General features: G+C 38.0%; 1 protein-coding gene across 1 annotated transcript in view; it reads left to right on the forward strand.

Moving 5' to 3' along the window:
- Positions 1–13,835, forward strand: part of LOC111142275 (centrosomal protein 83) — a 143,346-nt gene that overhangs the window by 47,449 nt on the left and 82,062 nt on the right. The window contains exon 2 of the mRNA XM_022495327.1: positions 13,558–13,830. Coding sequence (XP_022351035.1) covers positions 13,658–13,830 — 173 coding nt within the window. The 5' untranslated portion in view covers positions 13,558–13,657. The remainder of the gene's footprint in view (positions 1–13,557; positions 13,831–13,835) is intronic.

Here is a 13,835-nt window from a genome sequence, read left to right on the forward strand (position 1 = left end):
TTTTAAGATTTTATTTATTTATTTGACAGACAGAGATCACAAGTAGGCAAAGAGGCAGGCAGAGAGAGAGGAAGGGAAGCAGGCTCCCCGCTGAGCAGAGAGCCCAATGTGGGGCTCGATCCCATGACCCTGGGATCATGACCTGGGCCGAAGGCAGAGGCTTTAACCCACTGAGCCACCCAGGTGCCCCCCACATAAATTTTTGAATTAGTTTGTTGATAAGCATAAAGTAACGTTTGGGGATTGTACTGAAACTAGATCAAGTTTGTAAGAACTTACATCTTGACAGTATTGAGTTGTCTTATCCATGAACATAAAATAAATACCTTTTCATATATTTAGTTCTTTGATTTTTTTCTTGTATCAGAGTTTAGTAATTTTCCTCATATTAAAAAAGCACATATTAAATTTAGAGCTTTTTCTTTTTGGGGGGTTACTAACGTAAATGGTATCATAAATCTCAAATTCCATCTGTTCATTGCTGATATATAGGAAAGTGATGGACTTTTTGTATATTAACTCTGTATCCTAAAGCCTTGCTATAATTGCTTATCATTCCAGGAGAATTTTTTTGGCGGGGGGGTCTTCTACACATACTGTCATGTCATCTACAAAGAAAGATGGTTTTATTCCTTCTGTATTTACATGCCTTTTATTTTATTTTTTCTTACTACATTAGCTAAGACTTCCCATTATGATGTTAAAAAGGAGTGGTGAGAGGAGACATTCTTTTTTGTTCTTGATCTTAGAACATTTCTACTTTCTCACCATTAAATACAATGTTAACTGTAGATTTTTTATAGATGTTCTTTATCAAGTTGAGAAAGGTCCTCTCCATACCTAATTTGTTGAGTTGTGTTGAATTTTGTCAAGTGCTTTTTCTGCATTTATTGATATGATCATGTGATTTTTTTTGCTTTAGTCTCTTCATGTAATAGATTACATTAATTAATTTTTTTAATGTTCAACCAGCCTTACTTGCCTGGAATAAATTCTACTTGGTCATGGTGTATAAATCTTTTTACACATTTTGGATTCGATTTGCTATTTTGTTGAGGATTTTTGAATCCATATATATTTTTTAATTTTTATTTTTTTTTAATTTTATTTTTTTATAAACATATATTTTTATCCCCAGGGGTACAGGTCTATGAATCGCCAGGTTTACACACTTCACAGCACTCACCATAGCACACACCCTCCCCAATGTCCATAATCCCACCCCCCTCTCCCAACCCCCCTCCCCGCATCAACCCTCAGTTTTTTTTGTGAGATTAAGAGTCACTTATGGTTTGTCTTCCTCCCAATCCCATCTTGTTTCATTTACTCTTCTCCTACCCCCTTAACCCCCCATGTTGCATCTCCTCTCCCTCATATCAGGGAGATCATATGATAGTTGTCTTTCTCCGATTGACTTATTTCACTAAACATGATACCCTCTGGTTCCATCCACGTTGTCGCAAATGGCAAGATTTCATTTCTTTTGATGGCTGCATAGTATTCCATTGTGTATATATACCACATCTTCTTTATCCATTCGTCTGTTGATGGACATCTAGGTTCTTTCCATAGTTTGGCTATTGTAGACATTGCTGCTATAAACATTCGGGTGCACGTGCCCCTTCGGCTCACTACGTTTGTATCTTTAGCGTAAATACCCAGCAGTGCAATTGCTGGGTCATAGGGTAGTTCTATTTTCAACATTTTGAGGAACCTCCATGCTGTTTTCCAGAGTGGTTGCACCAGCTTGCATTCCCACCAACAGTGTAGGAGGGTTCCCCTTTCTCCGCATCCTCGCCAGCATCTGTCATTTCCTGACTTGTTCATTTTAGCCATTCTGACTGGTGTGAGGTGATATCTCATTGTGGTTTTGATTTGTATTTCCCTGATGCCGAGTGATGTGGAGCACTTTTTCATGTGTCTGTTGGCCATCTGGATGTCTTCTTTGCAGAAATGTCTGTTCATGTCCTCTGCCCATTTCTTGATTGGATTATTTGTTCTTTGGGTGTTGAGTTTGCTAACTTCTTTATAGATTTTGGACACTAGCCCTTTATCTGATATGTCATTTGCAAATATCTTCTCCCATTCTGTCAGTTATCTTTTGGTTTTGTTAACTGTTTCCTTTGCTGTGCAAAAGCTTTTGATCTTGATAAAATCCCAATAGTTTATTTTTGCCCTTGCTTCCCTTGCCTTTGGCGATGTTCCTAGGAAGATGTTGCTGCAGCTGAGGTCAAAGAGGTTGCTGCCTGTGTTCTCCTCAAGGATTTTGATGGATTCCTTTCTCACATTGAGGTCCTTCATCCATTTTGAGTCTATTTTCGTGTGTCGTGTAAGGAAATGATCCAATTTCATTTTTTGCATGTGGCTGTCCAATTTTCCCAACACCATTTATTGAAGAGCCTGTCTTTTTTCCATTGGACATTCTTTCCTGCTTTGTCGAAGATTAGTTGACCATAGAGTTGAGGGTCTATTTCTGGGCTCTCTATTCTGTTCTATTGATCTGTGTGTCTGTTTTTGTGCCAGTACCATGCTGTCTTGATGATGACAGCTTTGTAATAGAGCTTGAAGTCTGGAATTGTGATGCCACCAACTTTGGCTTTCTTTTTCAATATTGCTTTGGCTATTCGAGGTGTTTTCTGGTTCCATATAAATTTTAGGATTATTTGTTCCATTTCTTTGAAAAAAATGGATGGTACTTTGATAGGAATTGCATTAAATGTGTAGATTGCTTTCGGTAGCATAGACGTTTTCACAATATTTATTCTTCCAATCCAGGAGCATGGAACATTTTTCCATTTCTTTGTCTCTTCCTCAATTTCTTTCATGAGTACTTTATAGTTTTCTGTGTATAGATTCTTAGTCTCTTTGGTTAGGTTTATTCCTAGGTATCTTACAGTTTTGGGTGCAATTGTAAATGGGATTGACTCCTTAATTTCACTTTCTTCTCTCTTGTTGTTGGTGTAGAGAAATGCAACTGATTTCTGTGCATTGATTTTATATCCTGACACTGTACTGAATTCCTGTACAAGTTCTAGCAGTTTTCAAGTGGAGTCTTTTGGGTTTTCCACATATAGCATCATATCATCTGCAAAGAGTGATAGTTTGACTTCTTCTTTGCCAATTTGGATGCCTTTAATTTTCTTTTGTTGTCTGATTGCTGAGGCTAGGACTTCTAGTACTATGTTGAATAGCAGTGGTGATAATGGACATCCCTGCCGTGTTCCTGACCTTAGCGGAAAAGCTTTCAGTTTTTCTCCATTGAGAATGATATTTGCGGTGGGTTTTTCATAGATGGCTTTGATAATATTGAGGTATGTGCCCTCTATCCCTACACTTTGAAGAGTTTTGATCAGGAAGGGATGCTGTACTTTGTCAAATGCTTTTTCAGCATCTATGGAGAGTATCATATGGTTCTTGTTCTTTCTTTTATTAATGTGTTGTATCACATTGATTGATTTGCGGATGTTGAACCAACCTTGCAGCCCTGGAATAAATCCCACTTGGTCGTGGTGAATAATCCTCTTAATGTACTGTCGAATCCTATTGGCTAGTATTTTGGCGAGAATTTTTGCATGTGTTCATCAAGGATATTGGTCTGTAGTTCTCTTTTTTGATGGGATCCTTGTCTGGTTTTGGGATCAAGGTGATGCTGGCTTCATAAAATGAGTTTGGAAGTTTTCCTTCCATTTTTATTTTTTGGAACAGTTTCAGGAGAATAGGAATTAGTTCTTCTTTAAATGTTTGGTAGAATTCCCCCGGGAAGCCATCTGGCCCTGAGCTTTTGTTTGTTTGGAGATTTTTGATGACTGTTTCAATCTCCTTACTGGTTATGGGTCTGTTCAGGCTTTCTATTTCTTCCTGGTTCAGTTGTGGTAGTTTATATGTCTCTAGGAATGCATCCATTTCTTCCAGATTGTCAAATTTGTTGGTGTAGAGTTGCTCATAGTATGTTCTTATAATTGTCTGTATTTCTTTGGTGTTCGTTGTGATCTCTCCTCTTTCATTCATGATTTTATTTATTTGGGTCCTTTCTCTTTTCTTTTTGATAAGTCTGGCCAGGGGTTTATCGATCTTATTAATTCTTTCAAAGAACCAGCTCCTAGTTTCGTTGATTTGTTCTATTGTTTTTTTGGTTTCTATTTCATTGATTTCTGCTCTGATCTTTATGATTTCTCTTCTCCTGCTGGGTTTAGGGTTTCTTTCTTGTTCTTTCTCCAGCTCTTTTAGGTGTAGGGTTAGGTTGTGTACCTGAGACCTTTCTTGTTTCTTGAGAAAGGCTTGTACCGCTATATATTTTCCTCTCAGGACTGCCTTTGTTGTGTCCCACAGATTTTGAACCATTGTGTTTTCATTATCATTTGTTTCCATGAATTTTTTCAATTCTTCTTTAATTTCCTGGTTGACCCGTTCATTCTTTAGAAGGATGCTGTTTAGTCTCCATGTACTTGGGTTCTTTCCAAATTTCCTCTTGTGATTGAGTTCTAGCTTCAGAGCATTGTGGTCTGAAAATATGCAGGGAATGATTCCAATCTTTTGATAACGGTTGAGACCTGATTTAGGACCGAGAATGTGATCTATTCTGGAGAATGTTCCATGTGCACTAGAGAAGAATGTGTATTCTGTTGCTTTGGGATGAAATGTTCTGAATATATCTGTGATGTCCATCTGGTCCAGTGTGTCATTTAAGGCCTTGATTTCCTTGTTGATCTTTTGCTTGGATGATCTGTCCATTTCAGTGAGGGGAGTGTTAAAGTCCCCTACTATTATTGTATTATTGTCGATGTGTTTCTTTGATTTTGTTATTAATTGGTTTATATAGTTGGCTGCTCCCACGTTAGGGGCGTAGATATTTATAATTGTTAGATCTTCTTGTTGGACAGTTCCTTTGTGTATGATATAGTGTCCTTCCTCATCTCTTATTATAGTCTTTGGCTTAAAATCTAATTGATCTGATATAAGGATTGCCACTCCTGCTTTCTTCTGATGTCCATTAGCATGGTAAATTCTTTTCCACCCCCTCACTTTAAATCTGGAGGTGTCTTCGGGTTTAAGATGAGTTTCTTGTAGGCAACATATAGCTGGGTTTTGTTTTTTTATCCATTCTGATACCCTGTGTCTTTTGATTGGGGCATTTAGCCCATTAACATTCAGGGTAAGTATTGAGAGATATGAATTTAGTGCCATTGTATTGCCTGTAAGGTGACTGTTATTGTATATTGTCTCTGTTCCTTTCTGATCTACTACTTTTAGGGTCTCTCTTTGCTTAGAGGACCCCTTTCAATATTTCCTGTAGAGCTGGTTTGGTATTTGCAAATTCTTTCAGTTTTTGTTTGTCCTGGAGGCTTTTAATCTCTCCTTCTATTTTCAATGATAGCCTAGCTGGATATAGTATTCTTGGCTGCATGTTTTTCTCGTTTAGTACTCTGAATATATCATGCCAGCTCTTTCTGGCCTGCCAGGTCTCTGTGGATAAGTCTGCTGCCAATCTAATATTTTTACCATTGTACGTTACAGACTTCTTTTCCCGGGCTGCTTTCAGGATCTTCTCTTTGTCACTAAGACTTGTAAATTTTACTATTAGGTGACGGGGTGTGGACCTATTCTTATTGATTTTGAGGGGGGTTCTCTGAACCTCCTGGATTTTGATGCTTGTTCCCTTTGCCATATTGGGGAAATTCTCTCCAATAATTCTCTCCAATATACCTTCTGCTCCCCCCTCTGTTTCCTCTTCTTCTGGAATCCCAATTATTCTAATGTTGTTTCGTCTTATGGTGTCACTTATCTCTCGAATTCTCCCCTCGTGGTCCAGTAGCTGTTTGTCCCTCTTTTGCTCAGCTTCTTTATTCTCTGTCATTTGGTCTTCTATATCGCTAATTCTTTCTTCTGCCTCATTTATCCTAGCAGTGAGAGCCTCCATTTTTGATTGCACCTCATTAATAGCTTTTTTGATTTCAACTTGGTTAGATTTTAGTTCTTTTATTTCTCCAGAAAGGGCTTTTATATATCCCGAGAGGGTTTCTCTAATATCTTCCATGCCTTTTTCGAGCCCGGCTAGAACCTTGAGAATCGTCATTCTGAACTCTAGATCTGACATATTACCAATGTCTGTATTGATTAGGTCCCTAGCCTTTGGTACTGCCTCTTGTTCTTTTTTTTTGTGGTGAATTTTTCCGCCTTGTCATTTTGTCCAGAGAAGAGTATATGAAGGAGCAAGTAAAATACTAAAAGGGTGGCAACAACCCCAGGAAAATATGCTTTAGCCAAATCAGAAGAGATCCCAAATCGTGAGGGGGGGAGAAAGGGGATAAAAAGAGGTTCAAAAAAAAAAAAAAAAAGAAAGAAAGAAACAAAAAAAGAAAACCAATAAAGAAAAAATATAAAAAGGAAAAAAATATATATATATTGGATAAACTAGTTAAAAAACGTTAAAAAAGAAAAGGGTAAAAGTTAAAAGAACTTAGCAGAAGAAGAAAGAAAAAAAATTGAAAAAGGAAAAATAAATTAACTGCAAGGCTAAAGAATCATGGGGAGAAAGCCATGAGTTCCGTGCTTTGCTTTCTCCTCCTCTGGAATTCCGCAGCTCTCCTTGGTATTGAAACTGCACTCCTTGGTAGGTGAACTTGGTCCTGGCTGGGTTTCTTGTTGATCTTCTGGGGGAGGGGCCTGTTGTAGTGATTCTCAAGTGTCTTTGCCCCAGGGGGAGTTCCACCGCCCTTACCCGGGCCGGTCTGAGTGATCCGATTGGGTTTGCTTTCGGGAGCTTTTGTTCCCTGAGCGCTTTCCGTAGAGTTCCGGAGGACGGGAATGAAGATGGCGGCCTCCCGGTCTCCAGCCTGGAGGAGCCGAGAGCCCGGGGCCCCACTCCTCAGTGCGCCCTCAGAGAACAGCGCCCAATTACTCCCGTCACCCTGGCCTCCGGCTGCGCTCCGAGCTGACCGAGCCTGCGACCTGTTCGAGGTAACCCCGAGCTTAGAGCTTACTCCTCGGCTCTGTCTCTGTAGCCGGCTTCCCCGTTCTAATACCTGTAAGCTCTGCGACACTCAGACACCCCCATCCTTCTGTGACCCTGCGGGACCTGAGGCCATGCTGACCCTGCGTGGGCTTCACCCCGGTTAAGCCTCTGGAGTGATGTCCCTCAGCGGAACAGACTTTTAAAAGTCCTGATTTTGTGCTCCGTTGCTCCGCCGCTTGCCGGGAGCCGGCCCCTCCCCCCGCGGTCTATCTTCCCGTCGCTTTGGATTCACTTCTCCGCCAGTCCTACCTTTCAGAAAGTGGTTGATTTTCTGTTTCTAGAGTTGCTGTTCTTCTCTTCGATCTCCAGTTGGATTTGTAGGTGTTTGCAATCTTTAGATAAGCTATCTAGCTGATCTCCCGCTACCTGAAGTAGTCTCAGCCTGCTACTTCTCCGCCATCTTGACTCCTCCCCCTATATATATATTTTTAAGCTATTCTTAGCTTGGGGCCATTCAAAACAAGGCTGCAGGCCAAATTCGGCTTATGAGTTATAGTTTGTCAAACCCTTTCTTAGAGATTACAATATGCGTTCTTGATTTATCAAAGTGTAATACTTGTTGATACTTTTAGCCTTTTCCCATATAGTACAAGGGCTCTCTAACACTTGTAATTCTACCTTTACTGACTTATATGCCATTTCTTTATATATTTTAAATCTGTATATGTTAAAAATCCCCAAGATACTATTTTATGCAGTCAGTATTCAATTAGAATTATGAACATATTTCTAGTTTTCATTTATCTTTTGTATTGTCCACATCTAAGATAATTTTTCCTTATGTATGAATGAGTCCTTTATTGTTTCTTTTATTGTGCATCTTCTGGGATGAGTTTGTTTTGTTTATCTGAAAATGTCTTTATTTTACCAGTATTCTTGAAAGATTTTTTTTTTTTTTTTTTTTGCTGTATTTATAGAATGTTAGTTTGGCAGTTATTTTCTTTCAGCACTGAAAGTAATATTACATGTGTTCTGACTTTCACTGTTGAAGTCTGTTTGTGGGTGTGTGTGTGTGTTTAAGATTTTATTTATTTGAGAGAGTGAGAGAGAGAGAGACAAAAAGTAGAGAGCATGAGCAGGGGGAGAGGGAGAAATAGGCTCCCTCCTAAGTATTCTTAATGGGATGTATGTGGATTTCTTTTTATTTATGTGCTTGTGGTTTATAGAACATTTTGGGGGGAAGTTGGCAAGTTTTGAGGGGGAGGGCAGGTATTATTTCTGTACTGTTCTCTCTCCTTTCCTTCTGGGATTCCAATGGCATATCTGTTAGAATGACATTTTAACTTTATTCTTTGTATTTCTTTCCTTTTTTGTATTTTTCTTATTTATCTATTTACTTATTTTTATTTAAATTCGAGTTAGTTAACATTTAATATAGGATTGGTTTCAGGAGTAGAATTTAGTGATTCATCACTTAAAAATAACACCCAGTGCTCATCCCAACAAGTGTCCTCCTTAATGTCCATCACCCATTTAACCAGTCCCCCACCCACCTCCCCTCTAGCAACCCTTAGTTCTTTATATTTGTCTCTTATGCTTTGTCTGACTCTGTTTTTATTTTATTTTTTCCTTCCCTTCCCCTGTGTTCATCTGTTTTGTTTCTTAAATTCCACATAGGAGTGAAACCATATGATACTTGTCTTTCTCTGTCTTATTTCATTTAGTTTAATACTCTAGTTCTATCCATATTATAACAAATGTCAAGATTTCATTCTTTTTGATGAGGGATTAATATTCTATCATACACACACACCATGTCTTCTTTATCTGTTCATCAGTTGTTGGACATTTGGGCTCTTTCTGTAATTTGGCTATTGTTGATGGCACAGCTGTAAACAATGAGGTGCATGTGTCCCTTTGAATCAGCATTTTTGTATCCTTTGGATAAATACCTAGTAGTGCAATTGGTGGGTCATAGGTTAGTTCTATTTTTTTTTTAAAGATTTTATTTATTTATTTGACAGAGATCACAAGTAGGCAGAGAGGCAGGCAGAGAGAGGAGAGAGGAGGAAGCAGGCTCCCTGCTGAGCAGAGAGCCCGATGTGGGGCTCGATCCCAGGACCCTGGGATCATGACCTGAGCCGAAGGCAGAGGCTTTAACCCACTGAGCCACCCAGGCGCCCCCAAGGTTAGTTCTATTTTTAACTTTTTGAGGAAACTCCATACTGTTTTCCAAAATAACTGCACCAGTTTGCATTCCCACCAACAGTGTTAAAGGGTTTCCCTTTCTTCATATCCTCGCCAATATTTTTTGTTTCCTGAGTTAATTTTAGTCATTCTGACAGGTGTAAGGTGGTGTCTCATTGTGGTTTTGATTTATAGTTCCTTGATGATGAGTGATGTGGAGTATCTTTTCATGTGTCTGTTAGCCCTCTGGATGTCTTCTTTTGAAAACTGTCTATTCTTGTCTTCTGCCCATTTCTTAACTGGATTATTTGTTGGGTAATGAATTTGTAAGTTCTTTATAGATTTTGGACACTAACCCTTTATCTGTTATGTCATTTGCAGATATCTTCTCTCATTCCAGTGGTTGCCTTTTAGTTTTGTTGATTGTTTCCTTCACTGTGCAGAAGGTTTTTATCTTGATGAGGTCCCAATAGTTCATTTTTGCTTTTATTTCCCATGCCTCAAGAGACACGCCTAGGAAGAAGTTGGTGTTGCCAAAGTCAGAGAGTTTGCTCCCTGCTTTCTCCTCTAGGATTTTGATGGTTTTCTGTTTTACATTTAGGTGTTTCATCCATTTTGAATTTATTTTTGTGTATGGTATAGGAAAATGGTCTAGTTTCATTCTTCTGCATGTTGCTGTCCAGTTTTCCCAGCACCTTGAAGAGACTCTTTTTTCCATTGGATATATTTTTTTTGAAGTTTCTTTTTTAAGGTTTATTTATTTATTTGAGAGAGAGAGAGAGAGCGCACACATATGCTCATAGAGGGGCAGAGAGAGAGAGGGAGAAGGAGAGAAGCAGACTCTCCACTGAGCATGGAGCCTGAAGTGGGGCTTGATTCCACAATGTAGATCATGACCTGAGCCAAACCAAGAGTCAGATGTTCAACTGATTGAGCCACCTAGGTGTCCCTCCACTGGATATTCTTTGCTGCTTTGTTAGAGATTAGTTGGCCATACAGTGTTGGGTCCTTTTTTTGTATTTTTCATCCTTATTTCTCTTTCTATTTCAGCCTGAATATATACCTTGAACTTATCTTCTAATTACTTCTTTAAGCTATGTCTTATGTAGGCTATTATACTTGCTCATTGAGGTTTTTTTTATTATACTTTCTCATTTGGTTTGTAGAATTTTTCAGTTTTAGAGATTTCCCTTGGTTTCTTTTTATGGTTTCTTATTCTCTCACAATATTCTCAACTTGTTTTCTATTGTCTCGTACACAATAATAATATAAGAAAATTTCTTTTAGAATCATTCTCTAATAACTCTAATAGTGAGGCCCCTTTGTCTGTTGTCTTTTTGCTTCTTGTGACTTTAAATCATGTCACCTTGTCTTCTCTGGGCTTGAGTTTTAAAATTAAAAAAAAATTATTGTGTCACATTTTTTTGTAAAATTGTTTTTTTTTTTTTTTTTTAAAGATTTTATTTAATTATTTGTCAGAGAGAGAGAGGGAGAGAGAGCAAGCACAGGCAGACAGAATGGCAGGCAGAGGCAGAGGGAGAAGCAGGCTCCCTGCTGAGCAAGGAGCCCGATGTGGGACTCGATCCCAGGACTCTGGGATCATGACCTGAGCCGAAGGCAGCTGCTTAACCAACTGAGCCACCCAGGCGTCCCATGTAAAATTGTTTTTTAGAGCAAGTTGCAACCTATTCTAATATCATTCTTCTGAATTACCCTTGTTAGGAATAATAAGGGTAAACCTTTAAAGTCTGTATCCAAAATGGAGGGGGTGTTCACCAGAGCTTCTCGACTCCTTGCTAGTCTAATCTGTGTAGCTTTGAATTTGAAGACTGTCAGAAATTCATTCAGTCTTCCAGCCACCTCTCTAGAACTGGCAGATGCCTGTAGGGGAATAGTGGTTCCAAATCCAAGTCTCATCTTTCTACATCCATATCCTCTCCTGTTCCCATTTCAGTGAATATTTATTCTCTTGTTAGTTTTCCAGTGTTTTCAAGCAGATTATTAAAACATGTCTAGCTTTTCTTGTCCTAAGCAAGAGGCTTTATCTAAAGCCTCTTTTCCTCTAGTACTAGAATTGAAGACTTTTTCCTCTAGTACTAGAAGTGAAGACGATCTTCAGATTTCTTGGTGTAAGAGATTGATAATACATTTCCCACAGTTTAAGGTAACTGGGGTTTTTGTTTTTAACCAAAAGCGTCTTTATATAATTCACATAAAAGATACAAGTTTTTTCTTTGTAAGCTTGAATATAGAATTGTGGAACCACATTTGAAGGTCAGAGAAAGAATTGTTTTATGAGGCCTTTCTCTATGTTACTAGATATCTCTTTGGAGGATACTATATTTTCCAAGATTATCATTGATAAATTAATTAGTACTGAACTGGAAAACTGACTATATGTGCAAAACACCTAAAAACAGATACAAAATTTATCCTGACCTTGCCAAGACTTTTGGAAATGGACAGATAGTTTTCTGTGATTCTGAAATATTCCTAGAGGAGAAAAGTCTGAAAATGACTATTGGCATATGCAACCCAGGAGTTCATAACTTTGAATTAAGAAGATCCCGGAGGGCAGTACACCTATGTTTATAATGGAACTAGAATTGGAGATGAGGTTGTGAAAATTAATAATGAGAAACCTCATTAAAATGGAGTTGGGAGATGCAGCACAGGGAGCTTTACTATCACATCTGGAGGAAGAAACTTTTTTTTTTTTTTTTAAGGTTAATCAGGTAATGGTGGTGGTGATTGAGAAATAGATATGCTGCAATTAGTCCTGGAAAGCACTTGTAGTAGATTTTAGTGCAAAAAGGGAGAAGGATTTAAATAATTTTTAACCGTGTTTTCCTAAAATGTCCAGGTCTTAGTGAATTTTATCTGCATGGGGACTGAACTTTCATTTTAAAGTAGGAGTTAGAATATTTACTGTCAACTGGAATAAAAAAGAAAAAAATTATTCATTTTATCTAGAAAATCTTTGTTTCATTAGTAGTGGGACTGAAGGATATCTCTTGGTTGTTTCTTATGTAGTTTTAGCTTTTAGCTAATTAAAGTTAAAACCTTATAATACCCTTTGGGGGTATTAGAAAATATGAGGTAAGTTTATTGTATGTTTCTATCTTCTAAAAATTAATTTGGATAAAAAAGCAGAGTTGGGGTGCCTGGGTGGCTCAGTGGTTTAGGGCCTCTGCCTTCGGCTTGGGTCACGGTCCCAGGGTCCTGGGATCGAGCCCCGAGTTGGGCTCTCTGCTCCGTGGAGAGCCTGCTTCCCCTCTCTCTCTCTGCCTGCCTCTCTGCCTACTTGTGATCTCTGTCAGATAAATAAATAAAATCTTAAAAAAAAAAGCAGAGTTAAAATTACATGTCAGTTTTATGATCCAGTTAATTAATTCCCTGACAAGTAAATACTTTTGATAGGATAATGTTGTGGCAGCTGTTACAAACAGTGCACTGTTGCACATTTAACATGAGTAAGAAGTAAAGTTTTCTTGGAGGATGTTGTCCCTTGTATTAAAATGTAATTTGACAGGAAACCAGAGTAACTTCAATTTTAGTTTAAAAGTCTTCTTAGGTAGTATGTAATTTGAAATTTGATGGTTGGTTTTCATGTGCTAAAGATCTTGTAGTAGGAAAAAGTATTTCATGATGACTCATGACTAAGGGAGATGCTATTAGGAAAAAATACATGTAGTAGTCTTGACAAAGATTAATGAAGCTAAAGGGGACAGAATTATTTTGATGAAAACTTTTGTCTTTATTTACAATAAGAACACTGTCATTTTTTTTTTTTTAATCTACATATAACAAACATTTAGTTACTTTCATAATTCTGGATCAGTGCTTTTGGGGATAGCTGAGGTGAGTTACTTTCCTGTTCTTAGCACAGTGCATAACACATAGGTGATTAACATCTTTGTGTTGACTGATTTCTCATCTGAGTCTGCAGTTTACCTTGTGTCACATAAAAGATGCTTTGTAGCATTAATCACATAGTTAACTTGCTGAAGATCATTTTTGTGAAGATTATAATTTTCTCCAACCATTTGTCAAGTGCTAAATGGCTTTTCTCTGATTTCAGAGTATAGATTTTGTACTAGGATCATTCTGTGACGTTTACCCCAGTAGCTTCAGGGAATATCCATGGTTTGTGAATCTGCGAGTACCTGAACTAGAAAAGTCAGTAATTCTAGTTAGGTTAATACTTGATGTGATGTTGAGGGTCACAGAAGCTTAGTGTGGAGAAGAGAAAATGTGTTAAGGTGAAATTCAACTTTGTTCGTTTTGTTTGATGAACAATTAAAAAATCTGAAAATTTGGGTTTTGTTATAGAAAGGATAGACGAATAATAAGAAAGGATAAAAAGAATAACACTGAAGAAGTTTAATTCATCACTAACTAAGTGCATTTCTCTGCAGGTATAATTTGGCATCCTGAGAGTCTGTCTTAGCAAGAAGGAAGTGGAAAATACCCTTGAAAAGAAAACTAAAACAAAAAGGAAGCCAAACTTACTTTTACATGGTTAATTGCTCACTTACCAATATGGACACTTTTCCCACGATTTTTCCTTCTGGTGGAGACAGTGGGCTGACAGATTCTCAGTCTGAGTTTCAGAAAATGTTAATTGATGAAAGGTCACGATGTGCACTTCATAAAACTAACTATCAGACTCTTAAAGCTGAACATACAAGGTAAA

This window comes from Enhydra lutris, unplaced genomic scaffold (genome assembly GCF_002288905.1).
Source record: "Enhydra lutris kenyoni isolate GAN:26980312 unplaced genomic scaffold, ASM228890v2 scaffoldscaffold7, whole genome shotgun sequence".
Lineage (NCBI taxonomy): Eukaryota > Metazoa > Chordata > Mammalia > Carnivora > Mustelidae > Enhydra > Enhydra lutris.